This window comes from Syngnathoides biaculeatus, chromosome 15, assembly GCF_019802595.1.
Source record: "Syngnathoides biaculeatus isolate LvHL_M chromosome 15, ASM1980259v1, whole genome shotgun sequence".
NCBI lineage: Eukaryota > Metazoa > Chordata > Actinopteri > Syngnathiformes > Syngnathidae > Syngnathoides > Syngnathoides biaculeatus.
The window spans coordinates 8,726,981-8,753,915 of NC_084654.1; the positions used below are offsets into that span (position 1 = coordinate 8,726,981).

Here is a 26,935-nt window from a genome sequence, read left to right on the forward strand (position 1 = left end):
ATAAAACAGCTTTTAACAGATGTCTAAGGGGAGAAAAGGTAATATTCAGGGAATGACTTGTTTTTGTGCGGATGCTATTAATATGTAATCAAATCTTTCTTGTATTGTCGTGTTTTTTTCTTTTCTTTTTTTGTCCTGCACTGTACTTTATTTCCTACATTTTCAGAGAAGCACATTTTACTTTTACTTTGAAAGAATTCACCGGAGCATAACCCGGAATCAAATCAGTTTTATGCTAGTGAGTTGTTGTTTCCGCATCATACACATCAAGTATTATGCACATTTAGAACAGTAGTCATGTTTTGGTAATTATTGGTAATATTTTTCCAATGGTAAAAATTTGAATTGTGCGAAGGCTATCATAAGGTTAGAACAACAGCTCGGAGTTACAAGTAAACAGCGAGGCTACGTTGCTGTTTTACAAGTAGACTGTTGGCACACAGGCTATCTGGCGAATTTACTGTCAAATTGGTTCTAGGCAGGACGGAGACGACATGTCCTGCGGTTTGTTGGAGTTTTGTCGTCTCCAAGAACTCAAGACGGTGAGGGATTATTTGTTTCACGATCAAACTGAGCAGGCCGAGAAGACTCAAAGAGGTAATCGACATAATCGTATTGACGGTCGCGGCTAACTTGTGTTTGCTTGGTGATATAACAAGGGAAAAAAGCCTGTATGAGTAAACTATTCACTTTCTGAGTTAGAAAATGTGTTCAAAAATTGGGATTCCCCCCCCCCACACACACACGTTAATATATTTAAGAACGGGCTGTGCGAGTCTGTGGCATACATTGAAATTAGCTGTTTACGTTCCTCCCCAGGAGCAGAAAATGAACTATCGTGGGACACCTCTGACTGGGAAACAGCATGGGAAAGTGACAAGAGCAAAGAGCAAGAAGCCGCATCGGCACCAACGGTTTATCATGTCCTTTTTCATAATTTTTCAATCAGATTTTTGTGAACTGCAATTATGGGAATGTACATTGTTATTTTTTATGGAATGATTCAATTCAAATTTGTATGTCAAAGAACCTGCTGTCTCATATGTATTTGGCAAAGTTTTAAGCCGATTGCCCTTCCTGATGCAACTGTGCATTTATCTGGGCTTGGGACGGGCCTACAATTTGGACTGGCCTGTGCCAACCCATTGAGCTGCCCACCTATCGCTCGATCGAATGATCGTCAGATTTTGGGGTGGCCCACTGCTCTGTATACACTACAATAGGGCCACCCCAGCACGCCGCAGCTGTCGAATCACATTTGTACATTCCGACCAAAGGAAGAACCAAATTGTAGTAAGTTTATACTTTGGAAAGCACTGACTTGAGCATCATTAATGAGATATGTTCACAAATTGGACCTTCGCACAGATCAGAAAGTTATTCATCAAGGTGTTAATGAATATAAAGATATTTCTGTTTTAGTTATAAATAGTTTGTTTCCATCTTTGTGCAAAAGCTTGATATTCAACCAATGTATTAGTAGCAGCTGTAGTAGTTTTTAGGGGAGTTGCAACGTTCCCACCTTTAACGCTCATCCTGTGCATGTTCCATCCATCCATCCATCCATCCATCCATCCATCCATCCATCCATCCATCCATCCATCATCCATCCATCCATCCATCCATCCATTTTCTATCACTTCTCCGGGTCAGGTTGCGGGGGAAGTAGCTTCAGCAGGGATACTAAGACTTCCCTTTCCCTGGCCACTTCTTCCAGCTCTTCCGGAGGGATCCCGAGGGGTTCCCAGACTAGCCGAGAGACATAGTCTCTCCAGCGTGTCCTGGGTCATCCCCGGGGTTACCTTCCGGTGGGACAAGCTCAGAAGAGCTCACAAGAGAGGCGTCCGGCAGGCATCCAGATCAGATGCCCCAGCCACCTCATCTGGCTCCTCTCGATGCAGAGGAGCAGCGGCTCAACACTGAGCCCCTCTCGGATGACCGATCTTCTCACCAAATCTCTAAGGCAGAGCCCGGACACCCTGCGGAGGAAACTATTTTCAGCCGCTTGTATCCGGGATCTTGTTCTTTCAGTCACGACCCACAGCTCGTGCCCATAGGTGAGGGTCGGAATGTAGATCGACTGGTAAATTGAGAGCTTCGCCTTTCGACTTGGCTCCCTCTTCACCACAACGAACCGATACAAAGTCTGAATCACTGCAGATGCTGCACGGATCTGTCTGACAATCTCCTGCTCCTTTCTTCCCTCACTTGTGAACAAGACCCCAAAATACTTGAACTCCTCCACTTGGGGCAGGAGCTCATCCCTCGACCTGTAGAGGGCACACCACCATTTTCCGACTGAGGACCATGGTCTCTGATTTGGAGGTGCTGATTTTCATCCCAGCCGCTTCACACTCAGCCGCGCACTGCTCCAGTGAGCGTTGGAGATCACGGCTTGAGGAAGCCAACAGAACCACATCGTCTGCAAAGAGCAGAACTGCGATGCTGAGGCCACCAAACAGGACACCCTCTCGGCTTCAGCTGAGCCTAGAAATTCTGTCCATTTCTGTTCATGTTGTCTCATTATTTTCTTTCTCCAGGATTATTACGGGCCGTGCAAAACGTTATTTTTGCTGTATGGCCGGTGCCGGAAATACTCCTTGGTCCATAGTTTGGACACCAAACTGCTATGAATGCCAGTTTGTTTCAATGGGCCATGTGATTGGCAGGTGACCAATCCAGGATGTGTTGTGCTTCTTGCCTAAAGTAAACTTGGATGACTGACCCGTGATGCTCACGATGACAATTGTTCCAAAAAAATGGGTGGAGGAAGTGAAAAATATTCTGTCACTATTTAGATAATCCTCAGTGTTATTAGAGTGTTATTGTTTCTCTATTAGAGTGTTTCTGTTTCTCTATTAAACTATAGGTGGAGGAAACCACAGATCTTAGTGAACCCTGGCTTCAGGATTGCATCGTATCCCTGTCCCCCTGCTCAGACCTGCTAGTGGTTGCTCGTGAGCAAAAGGCTGTCTTTCTCTCAGGTAAGATGTCAACACAGACACACAAGGCTGTTTCAACTGGAAATTACTTAAAATTTCTGCATCAGAGCTGTAACAGAAGACACAGGGGTGTCATTTATCCACCGGTGACTGTTATGCAGAACATGTTGTGTGTGTACACGGCATTCCGCAATTAGATTACATCAGTGACTGATATCAGCATAAACGTGGTGACAATAGATGTTAAAATACTGTACAAATAGAGAAAACTATTGATTTCAGCAAAAACAGATGGAAAAAGTGAGTAACAGATGTTGATCTTTACAACTCTGGTCTGGCAATTCCTAGAAAAATGGGTAGATCAATCATCTCTTGCTAGACAATAAAATTATATTTAGCTAAATGTTTACAGCTAAGTGGCGAACAGATGATGGTGGCAGAGAAGAGATGAGCCTTGCTGTGTCTTGGACTGGAATACTCAGCAGTGAAGATGGGTGAGATGATTCTCATTTTTGATAATGTCCCATGTTTTTCAGTTTGTTGTTATGCTAAAAGAAAATTCAAAGTTCTGAAAGGGGAAATCTGCTGCCGTGTATGTTTAGCACTGAATGGTTTTTGAGGGCTGGTTATTATGTAACATGCAGCTCTTCAATTAAATATAATTTATTAAAATTAAATGTGTGTCTGTTCACAAGTTTGAATGCTTACGATTGTTACGATTTGGATTATTTCTTTATTTTTTACAGATTTTTTTTTTTTTTTAACTTGCTAGCCCGTGGGATAACATTTCAGTCCAAATGAGTCATTTGGTTACCAATACACAGCCAATAACAAGGCTTATACAAGTCGTTTGTGTCAGTTTTACTGCATGTATGCATTATGTTTCACACAAATCAATATTTAAACATTTTTTTAAAGAAATAAATCGGGTTTATTGTGGAATTTCTCTTGGCAGAGAGTGTGTGACCAGCACCATCTGTGTACCACTGGCAAGCCAGAAAAGGTATTTTCATTTCTTGAAAAATTTGTAATTTCTTATCAGTGGTCAATGGTAGCTACTGTACCTTGACATCATGTGCATATGTCTGTTTTTATGTAGGAGCTCCACTGGGCGACCTGACTGGACGTGCGTTGTTGTGGGTTTCACTTCTGGCCATGTCCGGTTCTACACAGAGGTACAGTAATTCTAATTCTGTCAACTTCAGATTGCTTGTTGCATTAAAATACTGTTAAATAGAAAGAAATCAATGTATATTTTGTAGTCATTATAATAGTCTTTTTATATTTAATGTATTGTGTACAGGGTTCTCACGCGGCCCTAAAAGTCCCTAAAACCCCCTACATTTTCGAAGGAGCATTTAGGGGCTCCTGAATGTCCTTAAAAATCCGCAAAAACCGGTCAAGCCCCTAAAAAGGCCTTAAATAAAAAAAAAATCAAAGGGAGGACCTCTACCGCCAAAATTCTCCCTAAAAAAAATTATCTTTTATTTTAAAAAAATAGCGATCCGTCTGGCATCCAAAACAGCCAGAAATTGTCAACGGAAGTCACCGTGTTGACAACTAGTCGCCATCTTGTCGATATTCCATTGTTTGTTTCCGTGAGTAGGCATTTCACTTCGTCTTCGTTACGACATAGCGTAGTTCTTTCATCGATCCAACTTGTATCATGGGGAAGTGCATTTTTCAATATGCTTGGATTGAAAGTAAGGAGTTCGGGAGCTGGGTTCGTCGAGATCCAAAAGATCGGCACATGTTTTACTGCCATCTGTGCAAGCAGAGTTACCAGCTTGAAAAGATGGGCGTCAAAGCGCTGGAGTCGCACCGAAAAAACAGTAGACACGCTGATTTGGCGAAGACTCTCTCATCATCCGTTGGTATTAATCTGTTTCTAAAATATCAAGATAGTGAAGCATCAACTTCAGGCAGTGGTACTGGCAGTGCATGCGCACCTACAGTTGTCCAGTCATCGACTTCAACCACCCGGAAGTCAGGCTTTATGAATGTAGTTCAATACACGAAGACGGACTTGTTACAGGCAGAGATCGTGTGGACTTTAAAAGTGATCTGCAACCATTACAGTTACAAATCTTGTGAAAATAATTCAAAAGTGTTTGCAGTCATGTTCCCAGACAGTGACATTGCTAAAAACTACCACTGTGGGGAAAGGAAGACTTCGTACCTGGCTACATTTGGCATCGCTACCCACTTTTCATCTCTACTGCCTCAAAGCCAAAAAAGCCTGAATAGAGACTGACATATCTACGCTTATTGAGAAGGCTGGCAGGCAGAAGAGGAATCTGAGGTTTATCATTGAGGCCAATGCACTCAGAGGCAGAGCAAAGGACAAGAGAGCCACTTTGGCACCTCTGCAGCAACAAATAGAAGAGGCACTGGGTAGGCTCAAGGAGCTAGAGTAGGGGTGCTGAGACAGACATCATTAGAAGACATTTGTGTATATAGTTGCAATTGTAGTTAGAATTTGTTTTTCTGTAGTTATGTGAAGACATTGACAATGGTCATATCAATGAGAACTACCACAAGGGGCGAGAGGTGATCACTGTCACAGGTACTGAGGTACTGGAACATTTGATGAACCAAGAACGGTTGATGGCACCCTTGGGTGAGTCTTTTTTCCTTACTCTTGATTTCCCACGATAGCCCTAAATTTTTCGTGTCAGCCCTAAATTTTTTCCTTGTTGGCCCTAAATTTTTCGTGTCAGCCCCTAAGAATGCCCCTAAAAAGCCCTTAAATTTTTTGGGTCAGACTGAGTATGAACCCTGTGTGTACTATTTTGCATTAGAATGGGGTTCTGCTCCTGGCACAACTGCTTCACGAGGACCAAGTGTTAAGGTTGAAGTGTCGAACATATGAGAGCCCTCGCCATCCTGGTGTTACTGAGCAGGTTTGAGATCAGTGAAATAGTGTATCCCCCCCATTTATCTTGAATTAACAAAACCTTTTTCGGCACGATTACTAAAAATATTATATTTTATATATAATATCTATTTTATTTTATTTTTTTTATCCCAGCATGAAGAGATAAGTATCCTGTACCCTGGTGCATTGGTCACTATTGATGGTTTCAGCCTCTTCCAGTCCCTGCGTGCTTGTCGGAACCAGGTTGCAAGAGGTATTAATGTGTCCTTGTGTGTGCGTGCATCTGACACATGCATCTGGTTGGGCAGTTGAAGTGTTGCACAAGGTTTTGTATAGAAATGCACTGTATTTAATAAAAAAAAAAAAAAAAAAAAAAAACGATGTGATTGTTTTTCAGACCTGCAATATCTATTGCAAAGGGAAATATACAGGATCAGTGTTGGGAAAGAGAATTTTCTACGTGAACTTGTTCAAAGTTCAGTTTATCGTTCCAAAAAAATGAACCCGTTCAGTTGATAGTTCATATTTCAAAATTTTGAACCAAGTTCACAAAAATGAACTTGTTCCGAGTTGTTTTTTTTCTTCAGTATGTTGCTGATGGGCTATTACCCTCAAAATACTTGCTTTTCATTTCTTATTATCTCGTATGCACAGTCATAATGACAATAAAGGCTTTTGATTTGATAACAAAAGAACATTCTCTCCCATTTACAGTGTCCCTGCTCAAGGCACCTCGTGTGCTCAAGTCCAAACAGGTCCCTCTGCTGGTCAATTTTAACATAACAGTTGTTATTCACTTCAAAAAAACAAGATATTGTGCAGCCCTAGTTGTGTATATTGCAATTTGGTGAATAATGTTCTCTTCATTTGCTAGCCATGGGGAAAAGTATAAATTTTGATAGAAGTAACTCGATTAACAAAGCTTTTGCAAGTGCTCTGTGTGAGTTAGAGTGAATGCTTACATCCCTAGGCGAATTATGACCAATCATTTAAATACAAATTATGCCGACAACAGAAAGGTGAAAATGGATAATGAAGTCACTGTTTCTGATAAAAGTATTTTGTTCAAAGCTTTTTCTGTCATTAGATGCTATTATCACTCTTTACGCTCTTATATACCTATTTTATGCTTGTCTTGCAGCGGCCGCTGCTGGTAGTGATGTGATTCAGCCACCTCCCCTGGCCTATAAGAAGTGGGCTCTCCAGAACCAGGACACTATTGTAGACCACTGTAGTGTGGGTAAGTCTAAACCTAAGTGAAAATCTTGTTCAGTCATAGATTTGCAGCAATTCTTAACATGACCATACAGCAGCGGGTATGGAAAGGTTTCACATCCCCTTAAATTTTTCACTCTGTTATATTGCAGCCTTTTGTTACAATCATTTAAGTTTATTTTTTTCTTTCGTTTCATTAAAAAAAAAATATGAGTTGCCCAACACCCAGTGAATAAATCCCATTATTTCCACGAACGCATTCAAGTTAATTGACAGCGTTTCACATGCACAATGACCATCAGATGTGTCCTATAATGTTGTCTGCATCGTGGGGGCTAAGGACCCCACTTCATCCAAACGGGAGGCGAGGATGGGCCTAGAAGCCCACTCGAGAACGGCAGGATGGTACGTGTTGGTCACCTCCCACACCGAGGAACACAATGTGGTCCTCCAGCCCCACCAAAGTGCTTCGAAAAAAGGTGGGGGCCAAGAGGGCATGGACCACCACATCCATCCATGACCCCCACCCCTCCCTCTTTTTTTCCATCCATCACCGACTACCTGGCCCAGAGTTCTCGGGGATTGACCATCCAGTCTGGGGGCCATTCCCGGGAAGTGGACTGTTCCCCAGACAAGGCCGGGACAAAACCTCAGAGCAAGCCACATGATCCTGTATCAACTAGACAATCCTAGTAGACAGTTGGTCTAACCTTGGAGTGATGAACATCAAGACTTCTAGATACTTTTGTTACCTTTTCCACGTTCATAAAAGTAAACATTTATTAATCTTGAGTGAGGCGTGGTACACATCGGGCAATGCTTCTTGAGAGCAGACGTTTCTGACTGTGTATTATTGAAATTTAGTTGATCAGACCACCTTTTATGACCAATTTGTATAGAAATGTAAGAATTTTCATAGGCTTCATATACTTTATCCTCCCACTGTATTATATAGTTTTGTGGGACTGCCTTTGGAAACGTGTAATTATTCCACTTGTTTACACAGTAGCACTCTTACAAGTTGATCTGTTGTGTTTTAGAATGAATTTGGGGGGGGGGGGTCCAAAAAAATTCTACAAGCTGCCCAGTGCTATACATTATTTTTGATCTGGAGAGATTTAAAATACAGTAATTGTTTCTGAAAAATTTTGTCAAGATACAGTTGAAGCCATTTTTTGTCACACTGTCTGTCAAATCAGACTAAACCTCTCCTCTTTCATGTCAGCCAGAATCACCAAAATTGTAAAATTTTGATAAATGCTACAATAATGAGAAAACATTTATGAGAGAATTTTATATTATTTTGTCGGGGTCAAAACGGTTTCATACACACAAAGTCTGTAAAGAATTTTGAGAAGCCCAGATGATGAAGTAATGGCTTTGGAAGCTCCTAATCGGTCAACTGACAACATAAGATTTAATTTTTTTTGTATGTAAACTTCTGGCTTCAACTGCACGTGCCATCACATTTCACTGTTTCCTCCCACCCACAGGACTTAATGAAAGGTGTGATGTTGTGCTGTGTTTTCCTTGGAATCCGCACCCAAAAATGACATAATTACGTTGATTTATTTTTGTGTACAATGTGAAAATCTAATAATTTACTTGAGTTGCTTAATTACCAGCATTCTACTTCTTTTTGGAACCCCCTCAACCTCTCGTTTCCTTTTTCATCTCAATAGGTGTCATGACACTCAATGTGTTCGATCAGATGAAGAATGCCTCTATTTTGGGGGGATTTAATGCTTCTGTCAAAGGCAGCCCCCCTGCCATGAGCCAGTACGTGACTGTAGGAGGGGGCCCATACACTGGCTTTTACTATGCGGTAGAGGTGAGCCTTGACAGCAATTACAGCACTTTCCAGTACACAGTTGTGGGAAAAATACTGAAATGACTGCAATACAAAATTGGGATGATACAGTATTCGTCATTGTGTGTCTTCAGGGAGGCAGCCAGCCTCTTCTCTCTCATGTGGCTCTTGCTGTGGCCAGTAAACTTACATCAGCCCTCTTCAGTGCTGCCAGGTGTGGAAGCTTTTGAATTCATGTGCAAAATGGAGACCAAAAATTCAATGATTTTAAAATGGTGAAAAGGTTGTCTCAATGATCAATATAACTGTACTAATGACGCCATCTCAGTTTTTGTAATGTCTTATGTCTCTTTGTCAATGATTGCTTCTCCCCCATGTGTACACACTTGGGCATAAAACTGACTGCTGACAATGCTCAGACAAATGCAAGCAATTCTTTTGCTCATACCCCGCTTTCTTTTCTTTTCTTTTTTTTTTCACTCTTCGTCTTGCCTCTCTGCTTATCTTTCAGTGGATGGCTGGGATGGAGCAAGAACAAGAATGTAGATGAGACTGTCCAAAAACACAGGCCCAAAGTGGAGCCTGCAACACCCTTGGGGATCAGGTGCAATTCTTCATATAACCTCAAACAAATAAAAAAGTTGACTCCTATTTTGGGCATGGTGAATAAATATTGCATTAATAAAATGAGGTTTATTGATATACATTTTTTATCTTGACCTCTCACACAGATTTGGTCTCCCAGACTCTCGCCGTCATGGTGAGTCCATATGTCTTTCTCCGTGTAACACGCTGGCTGGAGTAACTGATGACTTTGGTCGAGTGACACTGCTGGACCTAAACAGAGGAATTGCAGTTCGCATGTGGAAAGGTGAGGAGAAAGCATAAAGAGAATAACCATACTATAAAATGGTGATAGATTATGTAGTCAATGCCAGTGTTTCAATATACAAGATACCTTGTAGATGGATTGTTAGAGAAGTAAATTTAGTATGGGAACATACAGGGTTGGCACGGTGGCACAACTGGTTAGAGGGTTGTCTTCACAGTTCTCGCGACCGGGGTTCAAATCCTGGCCCCGCCCATGTGGAGTTTGCATGTTCTCCCTGTGCCTGCGTTGGTTTTCTTTTGGTACACCGGTTTCCTCTCACGTCCCAAAAACATGCATTCATTGGATACTCTAAATTGCCCTTAGGTGTAATTGTGAGTATGACTGTTGTCTGTATCCATGTGCCCTGCGATTGGTGGCAACCAGTTCAGGGTGTACTCTGCCTCCTGCCCGTTGACAGCTGGGGTAGGCTCCAGCACTTCCGCAAACCTTGTTGCTGTTTTGCTTTGTTCTTTGCCTCTGGCCCAAACTGACCGGCATTCAACACCATGTAGCTAACATTTAGCCAGCCAACTCTTGTTTCTTATATGGTGAGTTTTATGTCACTCAATGCTCAGGCCCCCATTCTAAAGGCACAAGCACTTTCAACGTAACGTACTTGGGTGTGACTGTGAGGACAAAGTGATACCTGTACCTCATATGCATATATTTTGGTATTGCTGTATATGCAAGAAGTTTTAAAATACCTTCAGATAATAGTGAACTGACTTAGTTTTTTTGGATTCAAGGTGCCTTGAGATAATAGTGAACTGACTTCTTAGTTTTTTTGGACTCAAGGTGCTGAATTTTAGCTTTGACGTGTGAGCCTAAACGTGTGATACAGTTGCTGTATACCGGCAGACAGTTCCAACTCAAGGCAGAATAAGCAGCGGTTTGGCTGATGTAATGAGAAAATTTTTCTTTAAAAAAAAATGCTTTAGGCTGTTAATTGGTACCACTTGCTCTACTTTACTGTCAAACTAACCATAAAACAATTACAGGTTGTGTCATTGAAACAACCACAAAGCATCCAAATATCCAATGGAAATCGCCACGCAGCCAGTCACACAGACTAACAATTAACATAAGACAAAAACTTAATAAAATAATGCCAGCTGGGTGTTTAAAACAATTTGAAGCTGTGGACAAAAGCTCAATTTATGCAGCAGAGAAGTGAGAGAGCTACATCTGTAGATTTTGCTACCCATTGATGTGGAGAATTCACTCAAAAGCAGATCGACACGCAGAGAAAAGGAGGGGGTGGAGGAGGTATGAAAAATAAACCTGTGTGTGAGAGAGACTTTGCTTGATTGAACTTCATAAAACCAGTTAATATCTTTACATTCTCTTCTTTTATGTTTTTATGCCAATACCTTACAATATTGCTTTTTTTTTTTTTTTTAATGTTCCAACATTGTTTATGGGGGGACTGAAAGGGATTAAATTGCATTTCCATTCAGGGACCATTGCATATGTAAATAATACCATAAATGTTTTGGTCGCTATGCAGATTTTCTCAATTGCATGTGCCAACAGTATTTTCAGTGTCTTTGTCATGTAAATCTATTTACTGAAAGGTTACAGAGATGCTCAGCTGGGTTGGGTGCATGTTCCAGAGGATCGGGTCAGTCGGGATTGTCCCGCCTCATCTTCCCTCCCCAGACGCCATGCGCTGTTTTTGGTTATTTACGCTCCTCGCCGAGGGATCCTGGAGATATGGGCGATGCAGTACGGACCTCGAGTGGGTGCATTCACTGTCGGAAAACACTGCAGGTACACAGACAAAAACATTGCTTTATGTCAAACATTGAATATCTTTTCTCCAGTGCATTTTTTGGTACCACTCTGGATTGTATAGGATCTTAGTGTATGTTCTCCTTCAGGTTGCTGTATGCTGGTTACCGTCTGTTAGGTGTGAACCGTGTGACCAGTCAAGGCTGGAAGATCCACACCCATCAAGTATGTTTGCTGGATCCCGTCACAGGAGCCCTGAGGACTGTGAACGTTCCCTTCCACCTGGCCCTCAGGTTGTTCCACTAAAATTGAGCACATATGCACGCACTAGTTAACAACAATATACCCTGTAAATATGAAAAACACTGCAACACACACAGACAGTTTGTGAATGCACACTGTGGCAAAGACCTTAATTTTTGAAGGCATGTACTGTGGTCTGACAAATCAAAAATTTAATTATTTGGCCATAATGAGGATTGTTGAGTTTCGAGGAAAAAGGGGAAGGCTTGCAAGTCTCAGAACACTACTCCAGTTGTGAAATTTGGGGGTGACAGAATCATGCTGTGGGCTTGTTTTGGATGAGTGCACGTCACAAAATTGATAGCATCATGATGAAAGAACATCATGTGCAAACATTCAAACATTATCTCATCACATCAGCCAAGAAATTAATCCTTGGACACAAATGAGTCTTCAAAATGGACAATGCTGCAAAACTCATCAGGTGGCTTAATGATAACTGTAACAACTTTAATAATTTCCCCTCTTCTCAGATTTTCACATTTTTGCAGTTGCAGTTTTGAGTTCTCGGTTGAGGGTTTTAGTTACAACAACACAAACTCTGCGGAGTAAGTCCAAATTGCCATTAACACAGGCAAAAAATAATGAAATAGTTTGTAATTTTTCAAGTAACTGTAGCCTGGCAGCAGTAGAGGCTCTTCTCAGAATTAAGTAGTGTGATGTTCTTATATTTGCTCCCGTTCAAGTCAGACAATTCAGATTCAAAGATTGCCGATTGTGTGGGTGATTTCCCGGACAATAAGTCAACACTAATTAAATTCGTTCTAAAGACTGAAAGTACATGAAGGCAAGTAAGCTAAAAGCTTCCACACTTTTAAATAAGGGTGACACAGTCAAGAAACGTGTTTATCATAGTTACTGTCCTGGTTATTCACATTTAATACTGCCATTTTGTTTTTGTGACAGACAAAGATAGTTGTAATGATTTGAATGAATTGTATTTATTTCAGCGACAAGAAAAGTGAAGGAGCCAAAGATATGCATTTGTTAAAGAAAGTGACAACAATATTCAAGACCAGAAATATGGAACCTGGTGAGCTTATTCTTGATTCATAATTCGAATTTGCAGTAAATAGAAGAAAAAGCGGTAAAACAGGATAAGATTTTCTCTTCTAGTGAGAAACGTCTGGTCTGAAAAATGTGTTGCAAAGTCAAAGTAGAAAGCGAGTTTACAGAAGGAAATGTGAGGATAGAATTAGATAGATAGCACATTCCGCACAAGTCATTTGAAAGCAATTAGAATTGTATGCAGATGTACGTTGGGAATTGCGATCAGTAATTTGTTGGAGGAGAAGAAAAGGAACGCGCTGACACTGGTAAACAAATCAAATCCAGAGCAAGTTAAAATTCTCATCGACATTGTTCTGCTAGCCATCCACAGAAATACATCTCTGCTGTCAGTTTAACAAATTCACAATCACGTGGCAAAGTATCCAAGTATACCAGTAAGCTGACATGGCAAAAGTTATGCCTTTTGAATTTTTTTAAATCACTCAAGAAGAATTAATAATATTAAACTTCCACCTTGGCATACCTTAGGAATGGCTGAAAGCACAGACAATGCAGTGCACAAAAATCTAGTTCTGTATTTTAAAGAGAGCAAAATAACATTCACCATCAACCTGTTTGGGAGCATCATTTAACTGTCGGCATGCACAGCAAAAGAATATTAATAATTCAGTTTTACACTAAGAAAAACAGACAGGGGATATGATTGTAAATCCCTCCCAAAAAAACATAAATAAATGAAATTAATTTAGAAGCGGCCTTTCAAATTTATAATTTATTGTTGTCTTGGGTTGGTTAGCATTGTATTTTTGTGTAGTTAAAAGAACAAACATTTGTTAATATTTTCATTGTAAGTTTGCAAAAACTTCAATGAAATTATTCATAATACAATAAAATTCATATTTTTGGTGGGAATGTGAACGCTGTCTTATCTGGTTCTTTAATAAGCTATGTAACTTCAATGGATGATCAGTCTGATATTGCTCAGACTGGGTAAAGGGACCGCTGAGGGGCTTAGTGTGTTTGTGCAGACAGGTGTCCGATTGCGTAACAAAAACTCAAGGAAAAAAGATGTTTAAGAGTTGGGAATAAATTTATGATCCATTCAGGGGGAATAATGTGTTTGTTTTTGGGCCATGTACCGATTTTTGGGAGTCTTACTGGTTAAAGGAATCACTGCTCCTGATTAAAGGCATTTTAATAATGAGCTTTATTTATCAGTCATAGTTGTTTCCTAAAATTGCTATTTTTTGTTGTTCTGTCTCCCTCTTAAAATAATCCTCCGTTTGAGACCGTTCATGTAACGTTATGCGTGCTGAGCATTAAATATTGATTTATCCTACTTAATTTAAGTGACCATAGGTCTTTGAATAGGTTTTACAAAATCATTGATATTTAGTTTTTGACGGTTTATCTTTTCAGATATTTTGGAGAGTGAGGCCAAAAGTGTACTGCTGAATATAAAAAGCTCCTCAATTCAAAAACAGGTATGACCAATCCTTATGTTTGCATGATTTTCCCAACGACCACTGCAGCCCCATTTCAGGGAACTAACGACAAAACGTGTTTGTCCTGAGACGATTCTGGAATGCTACCCATGTTAATAGCATAAACTGGGTTTCGTTCAAATTTGTAATCCAAGTGCAAGATTGCATGAGCTGTTATTAAACCTGCGTGTCTTCATAAATAAATTTCATGTACTAAAATGAATGTCTTGATGAAACAATTGGACCGTCTTTAAACTTTTTATAATTTAGGAAAGACGCAGGCTAAATCACAGCCAAACTTTCTGGGCTGATATTCGCCGAGAAAGTCACAAATATAAAAAAAAATTCACTACATCTTATTTTATGGTTTTAATGTACTGTAATTGCTTGTGTGCATAATTCTACACCCACCCCCCTAATAGTATGCATTGTATTATATTATGTATGTATTGTGTAGATAAAAGGAGTTGAAACGTTTCTACACTCTTAACACTACAATAATGTATGAGTGATTTGAGAGGGGTGATCATACGTTTCGGTGTCTGGCACATACTAAGAATTGTAACTTTAAATCTAATTTTGAGTAAGTAGATGATTTTCCTGACTTGAGTCTTGAATGAGAGCAATAAGTGCTACTGAGGCTTCAACGGTACTGTCAAGTGCCACATGCTGGTGCTAGGCAGTGACAACGAGGCAGGTCATCAGTTGTGTTGTGTGTCTCAGTGCAAATGTACCAGTAATCAAAAAATAGGGAACACAGAACAACAACACACTTGAAAACATGGCAGCTTTGTAGAAGAGCTGGTCTTCGGTGGAGATATTGTAACTATTTGTAAATTGTTTTTTTATCAAGTTGTTACCTTAATAAAATGGAAAAACAATTGCAACTACTCTGTTTTCTGTCTTTGTGTGGAGAGAGACCCCATAAATATTTGATGCTGAATTTCTAGGGGCTATCCTAAAATTGAAATTGGTTTCTCTTCTTTTGTTCCTTCGCAGGCTTTAGAGTCTTTGCTGTCCAACAACAGCATCCCTGTTTTGTGTCTCACAAACATCACATGCGCCTTACTCAGCGCTCTGCAACAGCAAGGTAGAACCGCTCATCTGAAAGAGAGCATTTTTACTTGAATAGTCATCATATCTTAATTTGGATTTCTCCTTGTACAAAATGTCCGTGTTCCAAATGCCCGTGTACTAGGCGCTGAACAAGTGGATCCAGTGTTACTGCAGTTCTGCTCCTCCCAGCTGAAATTAATTCAGCTCTACACTGAAATTCACCACATGAACTTGGCTCCTGATACTGAAGAGCACGATGAAGCTGTAGGTGTATCCACACAGAAATACTGAAACGTTTTTAGCTGAATTGCCGTGCTTTGCCACTCGTAAGAAGTAAGATAATGATTTAAAATTTTGTAATACTGCCCTACAACTCCTTGTCCCCATACAGCTGGACGTCTTTGACGGTATTGAAGTTGAATTGGCACGTGTAATTCCTACCTTGCAACTCTACGCTAAGTTCAACTCGAGGCCCAGCGTTTCTTTTGTTCAAGACGCACCAGATGCACCCTTGTCTGCCCCGACCTTCCTGTCGCAGATTGAATGCACAGAGGATGGGCAATTAAAGCTTATCCACACTTCTGAAGTAGAGTGGAACCAGTTAGGTACTCACAGTTATCAGTTCATTATGCATTATTATTTACTGTGTCAATACCCCCAATACGGTTTCCGAGATGTAGACACTTGGGGTTGACATGCATGTCTTCTCTGCAGGGAGCTTTATCTTCTGGGGTTGTCTATGTGGTCAAAGCTCACCGCACAAAATTTGTGACAAGCTACAACAGGCTGGCTTTAGTCCATCGCAACTACTAGTAGGATGATTTATCAAATTATATTTTTGTTCTTTAAGGCTGTAAGTAACCACAGTTTTTAAATAATCTTATCCTTTTGTCTCATTTAAGTCTCTCTTGCTGAATATATGGTTGCAACGAGAAAAGGAGTTGCTCCAGACCCCGACAAAATGTTTTAAAAACCTTCACACATTACTGGTCCTCCTCAGTAACATGGAAGGTATATAGAATAATCAAGCAAAAGGTAGCATTTTCCTGCAGTTTATCCATCAATGAGGATGGTTACTCCCACTTTCCCTCTTTACCTCAGGTGCCATAGAAGAGTCATGGGACCCACAGTCTGTCTCACCCTGGTGGCAGCAGTGCCGCAACATATTAGTCCAGTCACAAAACTCTGCAGCTGCTGTGTTGGCTGCGTTTGTTGCTCATCATGTTGCCAAGGCCAGCATCACCAGCAGGGCAGACAGCAAGGTAGGATGCCCACGCGTAATTGGAAAAATCTCTCAAAGGGTCTATTTTGTATTACAAAAGAAAGTGAAGTTTCTTTCTGCTTTGAGGTCTTCACCTCTTAAGACATACACTGAAAAAAAAAAATCTGAAATACCGCATTAAAGTTGTCGTAATGTTGAAAATTCACATTTTCTTTGTGATGTCTGCCTTTTTTCAAAACTGTCAGTTAGCGAGCTCTTCTAAGTTACTTCTTCTGATCGCTGTTATAATCGCACCCATAACGGATTTCTCATGCCATAACTTGGCAGATTGACTGTTTGAATAGCGTCTGTTTCCAAGAGAAGGCCAGATAAGTGCAGTCTGTCATGTCAAAGCCTAAAAGGTATTACCTGTAGGGAGCGGCACATTGTTAGCACAGATTAACTAACCGCGGCACCTATAAATTCTACAAAGTTGGCAACATGGAGGTGCAGGGGCTGCTAGCTGCTTGGGATACATGGATGGATCGGCACACTGATTGTAAAGTGTAATTTGGCAGCTTGGTGTTGAAGCACTGTCACTACTTGTGTGGACATCTGACAGTTACAGTCAGAGTGGGAAGCAGTGTCTTTGGAGCTGGAGCACTGGGTGGTGTGTGTGCGTCAGCTGGAAGATGTTCTGGTGCTGCAGACACTACTCTTGGTGCCACCGATTGTTGGATCAGCAGGAGGCCCTGTGTTGCTGTGTTCCATAAAAACACTGCTGGAGGGCGGCTCAGGTTGGGATTCCGATGTCTTTATGCTTTATTTTTGTTTTCTACGATAATTCTTTGTCTCTCAAGGTGGCATTACCGACAACGTGTCCAAGTGGGTGTTCAGGCACAATCTGATCCCCGAGCAACTAAAAGCAATCCTTCAGAAGAGTGAAGACAAAGATGAAGATAAAACATTAGGAGAGAAGGCAGGCGAAGATGTAAAAGTGTTAAAAAGTCAGGAGAAATCAGCTGAAACAGCAGGTCAGGATGATTTCAAATCCGGCCACTGTTATATGCTGTATCTGTTCATTATGAATACAATTTTATTTGCATGCTCACGCAGACATGTTGGCGACTGTGTGTAAGCGCTTCCCACACTCCCTCTCCCCAAACTTGCTCTTCGCACATTGCTGCTGGGAGTATGTGGTGCAATGGAACAAAGACCCAGAGGTTATATTCACACTTTAGGATTTCTGTTTTCCAAAAGCATCATTGCTGATATGATTTTTTTTTTTTTTCATTTGCTTTTCTTTTAGGAATCTGCACACTTGTGCCAGGCCATAGAGCATCTGAAACTGGTCTCCAGTCCACATATCCAACTAGGTAGGCTTTTCTAACATACAGTGATCATATGTCTACAGTGACTGGGCGATGTTTTACATGCAGCTACACAACTACGCGAAGCCAGTACCAAATACTGATGGTATGATTACTGTGTGCAAAAATATTGCAGTTTCACAGTATCTTTGTATTTCAATTGGAGCTCTAAAATATACAGTGCCTTCTGAAAGTATTCGGTCCCCTTGAACTTTTCAACCTTTTGCCACATTTCAGGCTTCAAACATAGATATAATTTTTTTTTGTCAAGAATCAACAACAAGTGGGACACAATCGTGAAGTTGAAATAAATTTATTGGATATTTCAAACTTTTTTAACATAAAACCAGAAAAGTGCGGCATGCAATATTATTCGGCCCCCTTGCATTAATACTTTGTAGCGCCACCTTTTGCTGCAATTACAGCTGCAAGTCGCTTGGGGTATGCCTATCAGTTTTGCACATCGAAATACTGAAATTCTTTGCCCATTCTTCCTTACTAAACAGCTTCAGCTCAGTGAGGTTGGATGGAGCGCATTTGTGAACAGCAGTGTTCAGCTCTGCCCACAGATTCTCGGTTGGATTCAGGTCTGGACTTCGACCATTCCTGGATATGTTTATTTGTGAACCATTCCATTGTATATTTGGCTTTATGTTTTGGATCATTGTCCTGTTGGAAGATAAATCTCCGTCCCAGTCTCAGGTCTTGTGGAGACTCAAACAGGTTTTCTTCCAGAATGTTCCTGTATTTGGCTCCATTTATCTTCCCTGTCCCAGCTGAAGAAAAGCAGGCCCAAACCATGAGGCTGCCATCACCATGTTTGACAGTGGGTAAGGTGTGTTCAGGGTGATGAGCTGTGTTACTTTTACGCCAAACATATCGTTTTGCATTGTGGCCAAAAAGTTCGATTTTGGTTTCATCTGACCAGAGCACCTTCTTCCACATGTTTGGTGTGTCTCCCAGGTGGTTTGTGGCAAACTTTAAACTAGATCTTTTATGGATATCTTTGAGAAATGGCTTTCTTCTTGCCACTCTTCCATAAAGGCCAGATTTGTGCAGTGTACGACTGATTGTTGTCCTATGGACATACTCTTCCACCTCAGCTGTCGATCTCTGCAGTTCATCTAGAATGATCATGGGCCTCTTGGTTGCATCTCTGATCAGTCTTCTCCTTGTTCGAAGTGAAAGTTTAGAGGGACGGCCGGGTCTTGGTAAATTTGCAGTGGTCTGATACTCCTTCCATTTCAATATGATTGCTTGCACAGTGCTCCTTGAGATGTTTAAACCTTGGGAAATCTTTTTTGTATCCACATCTGGCTTGAAACTTCTCCACAACAGTATTTCGGACTTGCCTGGTGTGTTCCTTGGTCTTCATGATGCTCTCTGCACTTTAAACAGAACCCAGAGACTATCACAGAGCAGGTGCAAGACACTGTATATTAAAATGTTTGGGTAAAACACTCCCCTCAGTTGAACAAACTCTGTAGCCACACAAGTACACATTTCACAAATTACAATTGTTTTGTTTACCCAAATAAAATTAAAGCGTAGTACAAGAGCAAAAGTACTTATTTCTCAGAAAATGAGCGGCTACTTCTCTGCTTAGTCAAGTAACGTCAGAGCAGCAATGAACTGATGTTTTCCCGTCAGCAGTTTGGCATATTACCTAAGTGTAAGCGGCTCCCATCTTGACGAAACTTGAATCTTTTTCACAGGTATTTGCACAATGATGTGGAGTACGTTTATTGTGAAACGTTTTTCTGCAGCAGCCTTTCTCATTGAGAAGGTAAGCAGTACCCTAAAAATAACAAGGATATATTGTCCAGATCCAAATGTTTTATCTTGTCGTTCCCAGGTGGGCAAAACACCCAAAGATCGCTTGTGCCGAAGGGTAAGTAACTTGAAAGGTTTTAAATCATTGACTTGGTTGTGATGGGTTTTTGGTTTTTACTTGCAGGATGTTGGAATGGGAGACAAAGCTTTGACTTCCTTCTTGTTTTGCTGTGTCCGGCTGCTGCAAATCCTCATGGAGGTGACTTAGACTCTTGATTAAGAATTAGTACCCCTTGTGTTTTTTTCAACTACTGTGTCAGTAAGGAAAGTCCACAAATATGGCATGAAGAATGGCCAGTGGTTTCATCTGTGCTCTGTTTTATTTTTTTTTTATCTCCGCTTAGAGGACTGAAGTCGTGGACAACACGATGGGCTCGCGGTTAACACATCTGCCTTACAGTTATGAGATTTGGGGTTTTGAAACTCAAGCCTTACTGTGAAGAGTGTGGATGTTCTCCCTGTACTTGCAGGACTCCAGCTTCCCTCCACATTCCAAAAACATGCATGTTAATTCAATTCAAAACTCTTAATTGTCCCAAGGTGTAAGAGTGGTCTAAGTGGTTGGCTGTCTCTATGATCCCATTATTTATAACCTTAATCATAGACGCTGTAGTGGGTTACTCATCTGACTTCCATTAGGGCAACATGATTTCATTTCCCACGCAACGATGGTGAGAATGAGTGTGTCTTTCTTTTAGGGTATAGCTCACATGATTGACATTAAGATGATTGAGGATAAGTATATAAAATACATGGATCGACTGTAGTAGTTCCAATTATGTGCTGTGCCTATAAGGCCTACGCTTTCTAAAAGATGGATTGTAAAATGAGCATGGTGGTGCGGCTGGTGTGAGCATTGGCCTGAGTTCTGAGGACCGAGGTTCAAATCCCGACTCCACCTGTGTGGAGTTTGCATGTTCTCCACGTGTCTGCGTGTTTTTTTTTTTTTCCTGGGCACTCCGTTTTCCTCCCACATCCCAAAGAATTCATATATTTCTGCATGCCCTGCTCACTTCCAGGCGGACTCCGCGGTAGCTGAGGTGCCGCCCCCAGAGCTGTCTGCGGAGGAAGTTTGGTGCGCAGCCGAGGGCCCGGCCTCCATAGCCGAACTGGCCCTGGAGCAGAAAGGTGTTCACTATCCCCTGGTGCAGCACCACTGTCTCCTCGCTTCCCTGCTACACGCCGCCCTGACTTTCACCCTGAAGGTCAAGCCTCTCAGCCTGTTCGACAGCAAGGTGAGGAGATGGTTTTACAGTGGTTCTCCATTTCTGATGACAGTGGGGAAACAATAACATTTCTACATAATACGGAATGTGGAATTATTTTATTTTCATTTACACTGCTAATGTGATTGGTATGGGTAGTGTATAGACTCAGACTTGAAAATAAAAATCTAGTGTGTTATTTATCTCATGAATAATTTTCTTCCAGGGTAAAAATGCTTTCTTCAGAGACCTGGCCACCATTCAGCTAATGCCAAGTGGAGACATGGACCCAGGACTGGTCCTATTACGACAAGAGGTGAGAATTCTCTCTTCCATTCTGTGATTTAAAAAAAAAAAAGTCATCAAATATGGTGTCCACCAACCATTAAATCTTTAATGTCTAACTTTTTTAATTGGGGTAAAAAACACAAAAAAATTATTTTCACCAAAGCAATTTTGTGGTTCATTCATTGTGGATTCAGTGCTTTGTGTATGGATCATTTGTTTTTTAATGATCAGCATTGTGCAGTTTTCACCTACTTATCGTTGTCTTGTGAAAGGATAAAGGAGTGCCGTGTGGCAGCCCATCACATTGCTAAGCTTATTTCTCCAATTAAACCCGTCTACCATGTAGTTGGTCCGCAGAAGACAAGCTCTTTACCTGTTAATACAAAATTGACCTTGACTTTGAATACTGGGTGACTGTGTGCCACTGAGGTTATGAGGTTAACTTTCGTTTATGTTAATTGTATTTTGTTTGACAGTAAATTCTTCTGGGAGTACTCTATTCTTGCAGGATGTGCAAGCACTTGATACTGACATTATTACATGTATCTGGTACTTATGAAAGCTGATGAAAGCAGCCAGCGATATTTTCGGCAAAAAACTCTTACATCGACTAACCCTCCTTACTTGAAAGGTGCACTACTCTGCGATGGTTTGACACATGGGCACAACATTTGCATCACAAAGAAAGATGCCTTTTTTCGCAATTGCCTACCATTGTGTTCATTGAAATTGTATGTATCAGAAGTGCTTGTGGTATCAGTATCAGTGGATTCTCAAGAATAAATACGGCTGGTGGCATCACTCTGAAAAGACAGTGGTACTGAATTTATATCCCCACTAGTGTTTGTTCAAGTCTGATGGGCTTTTTTCATCGTTATCTCTAAATTTTTTGTTCCATCTGCTCTTTGTACCTTATAATTGCATTCCAATTTGGATAATAATGCTTATCTTAATGTGTTATGTCATCATTGTCTTGTGTAACGGTGGTCATCCCCCTCCTCCTCTCTACATCAGTTCCTTTTGCGGGTGTTAACATCCTGGGTGCAGTGTATCGACAATCAAGTCGACACTACCTCTAGCACCGGGCCCCGGGCGCTGCCCTCGAGCGGACCCCAAGCCGAGTGGTGGCCCTCGTTATGCCTTGAGCTTGGCAGCCTGCTGCATGTCTCCCCTGAAATCTTGCGGCGACACCTGGTGTGCCAGCTCTACAACCAGGGGCTTGACCTTCACGCAGAGGAGGTGAGGTTGAGGATCCACTTCCACTAACAAATTTCAGTAAGGAGCAGATAATGCCACGTGGACTTGACACATGATTGTCCCTCTTAGGTGATTTTAGAAGTTGAAGACAAGGATGTGCTGGGCTCTCAGCTCCTGATGGTCACAGGCCAAAGGCTGAGCTACTCACTGCTGCACAGCCAGAACCAGACACAGCCTGCTATGGAGCTATTGGCCCGCCTGCCCCCCACCCTCTGCACATGGCTCAAGGCTATGGTGAGGACCCCCCAGTTTTGGGTACTTTAGAAATTGCCTTGGGTTGTCATCATTACAGTAAACCCCCCACCAATTTATGATTCACCGTTCAAAAACTCAGCGATAGACCTTTTCACTTTGATGTGACAAAGCTCAAGTGATCTCTGAGTCCATCACAAGTAACCAAACCTTTACCTGACACTTGACTCCTGGCAGAATGTGCAAAAGCAGTTTGACTGATGATTTTAGCCTTCTTCTCTACCCTTGTGGCTTGAATGTTTGAAGTGTCAGTCGAAAACCAAGATTTTGCAGAAGGTGACAGGTTTCCAAGGGAGATGGAATGTTGGCCATTCATCTATATTTCAACGTCAAACCTGTTTGAAAAATAGATGTGGAGGAAAATTGCATATTTGGTCAATGAGGGACAGGCTAATTAAAAAAAAATAAAAATTCTGTTACTCTGGGTAAAGGCCTCTATACTCGCTTGTACAGTGACTGCACTGACATCACTGCGGCTCTTCCGCGTGTAGTTTGTCTTTATACTTGAGCGCAGTTTTGAGAATATGGTGCAGTTCTTCTCCAAGTCAGAGGTGTTTCTATGGCTGGTATGGAGCTGTGCACGTGACGTCACCATTTTCATGGCGCTATATTGCTATATATATTGCCAAAAAGAGGTGCTCGACAGTGTGGGGGACATAGAACCGGAGCAGAATATACTCAATGCCGGAGACTTGTTGTGCTGTTGGTTGTTACAACAGACGGGACAGATATTCAAAGAGATCATTCTATGGAATACCAGCTGAAAAGACGGGAAAATATCGATGGATTTCGCCAATTACACATGATGGATGGTGCCCACCAAATACACACTACTGTGTAGCGATCAGTTCATTTTAGGTAGAAATTATTCTTCTTAATCTTGATAATGCCAAGTTGGCTCATTTGAGAACAATGTGTTAAAAAAAAAAAAAAAGTTGTCTCCAACATACACAGAAGCGTGTTGCGGCCACATGTTAATCTTCAGTAAACCTCTCCCTAAAAGACCTTTTTTTTTTTTTTTTTAAATATCCATTGTTCTCAAATAAGTCCAATGCGTATTTAAAAAAAGAAAATATAACGTCAGTCACACAGGTTAACCGAAGTTCCTGTGCCCGCAACACGCTTCCGTGTACAGGGGCTGAAGCCTATCCCAGCGCTTTTTCTTTTTTTTTAAACACGAGTTGGGCACATTTGAGAACAATGCATATTAAAAAAAAAAAAGCCTATCACAGAGAACTTTACCGAAGTGTGTGTTATGTGTGATAATGTCATAATGATGATGATAATAATAATGTCATAATGTGTGGCCGCAACACGCTTCGTGTACGGAGGAGCTGACTCGCTGTCTTTTTTATTTATTTTTTTTTTTACAAACATAGTTAATGAATGCGAGTTTGTGTAAAACCAGGGGTTAGGGTTAGAAAAAAAAAATCTGAGTGGCTCCATCACTATGTGGGAAATATTCTTAATTGAGAACAGATCCAGCAACTAAGTATTTGTATGCGTCCAAACTTTTCTGCGCTTTCAAACTCTTCCGTGTAAATCTCGACGACTTACTCACCAGATACATGTGTAGATCCAGTTGTCCAAGACAAGCGGAATCGGGTTAACAGTCTAATTTCTTATTGGCGAAACATCGACTTTGGCATTAAATATGGGTCCTCTATGCCAAGTGTCTCATTTTTCCATGTACCTTCATTTATTATCACCTTCTAAATGTTTAACGGTATTGGAGAAAACTCTAGGCGTCGTGGTATAAGACATATTTTTGTGCCGTCTCCAACCGACTTAGCATTGAAGAATGCTTTGCTAGACCGTCGATACGGCCAGTCACGTGACTTTGTGACGTAGGTGCACGAGCTCTAATGGGTAGGATGGCACCGGGTGGAGTTTCCTCAACATTTTTCAGTCATTTCTGGTAGCCATTTCTACTTTCTCTAATCAGGAACAATAGCGACCGTGGAACAATGTCTGCTTGAACAAATACTGTATACCTAAATGACTAAATGATATGTTTAATTATGCTGAACAATCAATCAAGAAAGCGGCGACAAAGATAGTACGTGGAGCCAGGAAGAACAGTGAGTATTGCGTCACAGTATGTGACTAAAACTGACCAATCACAAGAGATGATCGTGAAATGAGAGATGAGCTTTCTCCTCGTAGGAACTTTCTGGAATTGTGGGTAGCAGGCTGTGCACAATCTAAGCCGAGGTGCTCCGCGGGGAAGTGCATAGGTTACGTAATGCAATGCGGTTGTTGTCGGTCACATAAGCGTGGCAGTATAAAGAGGCCTTAATGGCAAAGGGACGTGCCCCCCTCTTCCTATTGAATGATCCTTGAAAGGCATAACAGTACTCTTACAAATCACTATAAAAATATCTATGAAGTGGTAAACTACATGTGAATACTATAAGTCCAGATCACTAAATAATTGGTTAATTTAGTGTAGATTTTAAAAATATTGTTAGATAGGCTAACATCAAAAGGGAGGACACACTGGGAACAAGCTGAAATGAAAATTATTGTAAAAGTGTAATTTAATTTCAAATCAAAATAATTAATGTGAACTATTTAACATGGAAATTTGAACATTTTTTTGTAAATTTTTTCAAATAGTGGTAAAGTCTTCCCGCCGTGTACTATGGGTCAGTCAGTATGGTAAGTTTATGCAGTACAGTATTTATTGTGTGGGTTTTTCAGGACCCCAGTGAGCTGCGATGCCCCCTGGTGCCCTTGCCTCAGACCAGCAGGCTGGTGGGCCACTTGATCGAGATGCTTCCAGAGAACCACAGCCAGTACAGCCTGGCGCTGCACCTTTTGGAGGCAGTGGACGCCCTTACGGCGGAGGACTGACTTAGCAAATGATGCAGTTTGTTATGTGAAGAACATGTGAGATTCTATGTGTTATGTTGATATGTAAACAAGGAGCATATTTTCAGAATAGAGTGGAACCAGGAGAGAACTAATAGGAGTCATCTTATATAGCCAATTGTCCGTTACGTTGAACAACCTTTTTGAGGCCATATGCACACATATTGCTGTACAGTAGTTTTTAAATGTCCTAAAACATTACAGTATAAAGTTATAGTAAAATATATTAAAAAAAAAAGCTTAAAAATGTTTTAAGTTTCACATTTTATCCAAAATTACCTTACCACTGTGCATGTCCACGGTGACATTGTTGACGTACAGGTGGCTTCCACAAGCCGTGAGAAATTGGAATTAGTGATTCCGAGTTCTAAAACTGTTGTCAAGGGTGAACAGCATGGAAAAAAATGCTGAGCATCTACAGCATGTTTTGGACTTCAGACACTGCAACTATACTGCTTTCTCTCTGCCAAGCACTCTATGTACGATAAACGGAACCATCATCTCATTGGTGCCATGCAATGCTCAACATTCGACATGGACACCACTAAGGCATGATGTCTTGGAATTGTATCTAGTCATATAGTGTATCTCTGACCTGTAAATATATGCCTGTGTTATGCTGCAGCGGCAGTAAACAACAGATGCCAATTTTGAAACTAAAAGACATTGTCGATGGTAGTTTGTGACAAATGGAAACAATTTTTAGACAAACTGAGTCCCGACAGTCCCCTTTATCAGATGTTATATCGGGTCCATTTTATCGAGGTTCCATTGTATTGCCATGGAGTTTCTTTATTCATACATATTGATAGAGCTCAAGTGTTTTAATTTGTTTTTAACCTTAACATCCCATATTTTTGTATGTTGCATTTATCACACTTGTGGATACCTAATCTAATGAATGTCATCAAGTGTATGGTAAACAGGTATTTTTCTGTATTAGGCACAAGGACCTTGTTTAGTGATGTATATCATACATGCAAGCACTTCTTTCTCACAGTGCCTGTAAAGCCTTTTGTGGTATATTCCTCTGTCCAGATGCTGCTAATGGACAGAATAAACAGAATCACAGTGTCAACTATTCCCCATACATTTTCTACATTGCTTATCCTCACTAGGGTCACGGGTATGCTGGAAACTAACCCAGCTAACTGCAGACAGGAGGTGGGGTAGCCAATCGCAGTGCACATACAAACACAATGATTTACACTCACAGTCAGACCTCAGGACGACTTGGTAGTCTTTGATGAACCTACCATGCATGTTTTAGAAATTGGGAGGAAACCCACTCGGGCATGAGGAGAATATTGCAAACCACACACAGGCGAGGCTTGAATTGAACCCAAGTCCTCAG

At 41.0% G+C, this 26,935-nt stretch overlaps 1 protein-coding gene across 3 annotated transcripts; it reads left to right on the forward strand.

Moving 5' to 3' along the window:
* The first annotated feature begins 211 nt into the window (after nt 1-211).
* On the forward strand, nt 212-26,659 carry rab3gap2 (RAB3 GTPase activating protein subunit 2 (non-catalytic)). 3 transcript variants are annotated; one of them, XM_061843166.1, is made up of 36 exons: nt 212-238; nt 479-597; nt 820-914; nt 2,870-2,984; nt 3,355-3,436; nt 3,898-3,945; nt 4,042-4,117; nt 5,744-5,845; nt 5,974-6,073; nt 6,962-7,060; nt 8,718-8,866; nt 8,980-9,059; nt 9,357-9,449; nt 9,577-9,716; nt 11,291-11,486; nt 11,597-11,740; nt 12,701-12,783; nt 14,181-14,245; nt 15,245-15,335; nt 15,444-15,565; nt 15,693-15,906; nt 16,016-16,113; nt 16,204-16,312; nt 16,403-16,563; nt 17,125-17,299; nt 17,363-17,536; nt 17,619-17,725; nt 17,812-17,878; nt 19,588-19,658; nt 19,728-19,763; nt 19,830-19,904; nt 20,725-20,940; nt 21,137-21,226; nt 22,213-22,437; nt 22,525-22,689; nt 25,411-26,659. In XM_061843166.1, the coding sequence occupies exons 2-36, from the start codon at nt 495-497 to the stop codon at nt 25,561-25,563; spliced, it is 4,119 nt and encodes a 1,372-aa protein (XP_061699150.1). In that variant the 5' UTR covers nt 212-238; nt 479-494; the 3' UTR covers nt 25,564-26,659. The 3 variants fall into 3 exon arrangements, with proteins under 3 accessions (XP_061699150.1, XP_061699151.1, XP_061699149.1); XM_061843167.1 differs by having other exon boundaries at nt 227-366; XM_061843165.1 differs by lacking the exon at nt 212-238 and having other exon boundaries at nt 245-597.
* The last annotated feature ends 276 nt before the right edge of the window (nt 26,660-26,935 follow it).

Coding starts and splice junctions, on each gene's coding strand:
- rab3gap2 (XM_061843166.1), top strand. CDS start 495: ATGTCCTGCGGTTTGTTGGAGTTTTGTCGTCTCCAAGAACTCAAGACG. Junction 4,118..5,743: donor ATGTCCGGTTCTACACAGAG/GTACAGTAATTC, acceptor ATTTTGCATTAG/AATGGGGTTCTGCTCCTGGC. Junction 11,487..11,596: donor ACTGTCGGAAAACACTGCAG/GTACACAGACAA, acceptor GTTCTCCTTCAG/GTTGCTGTATGCTGGTTACC.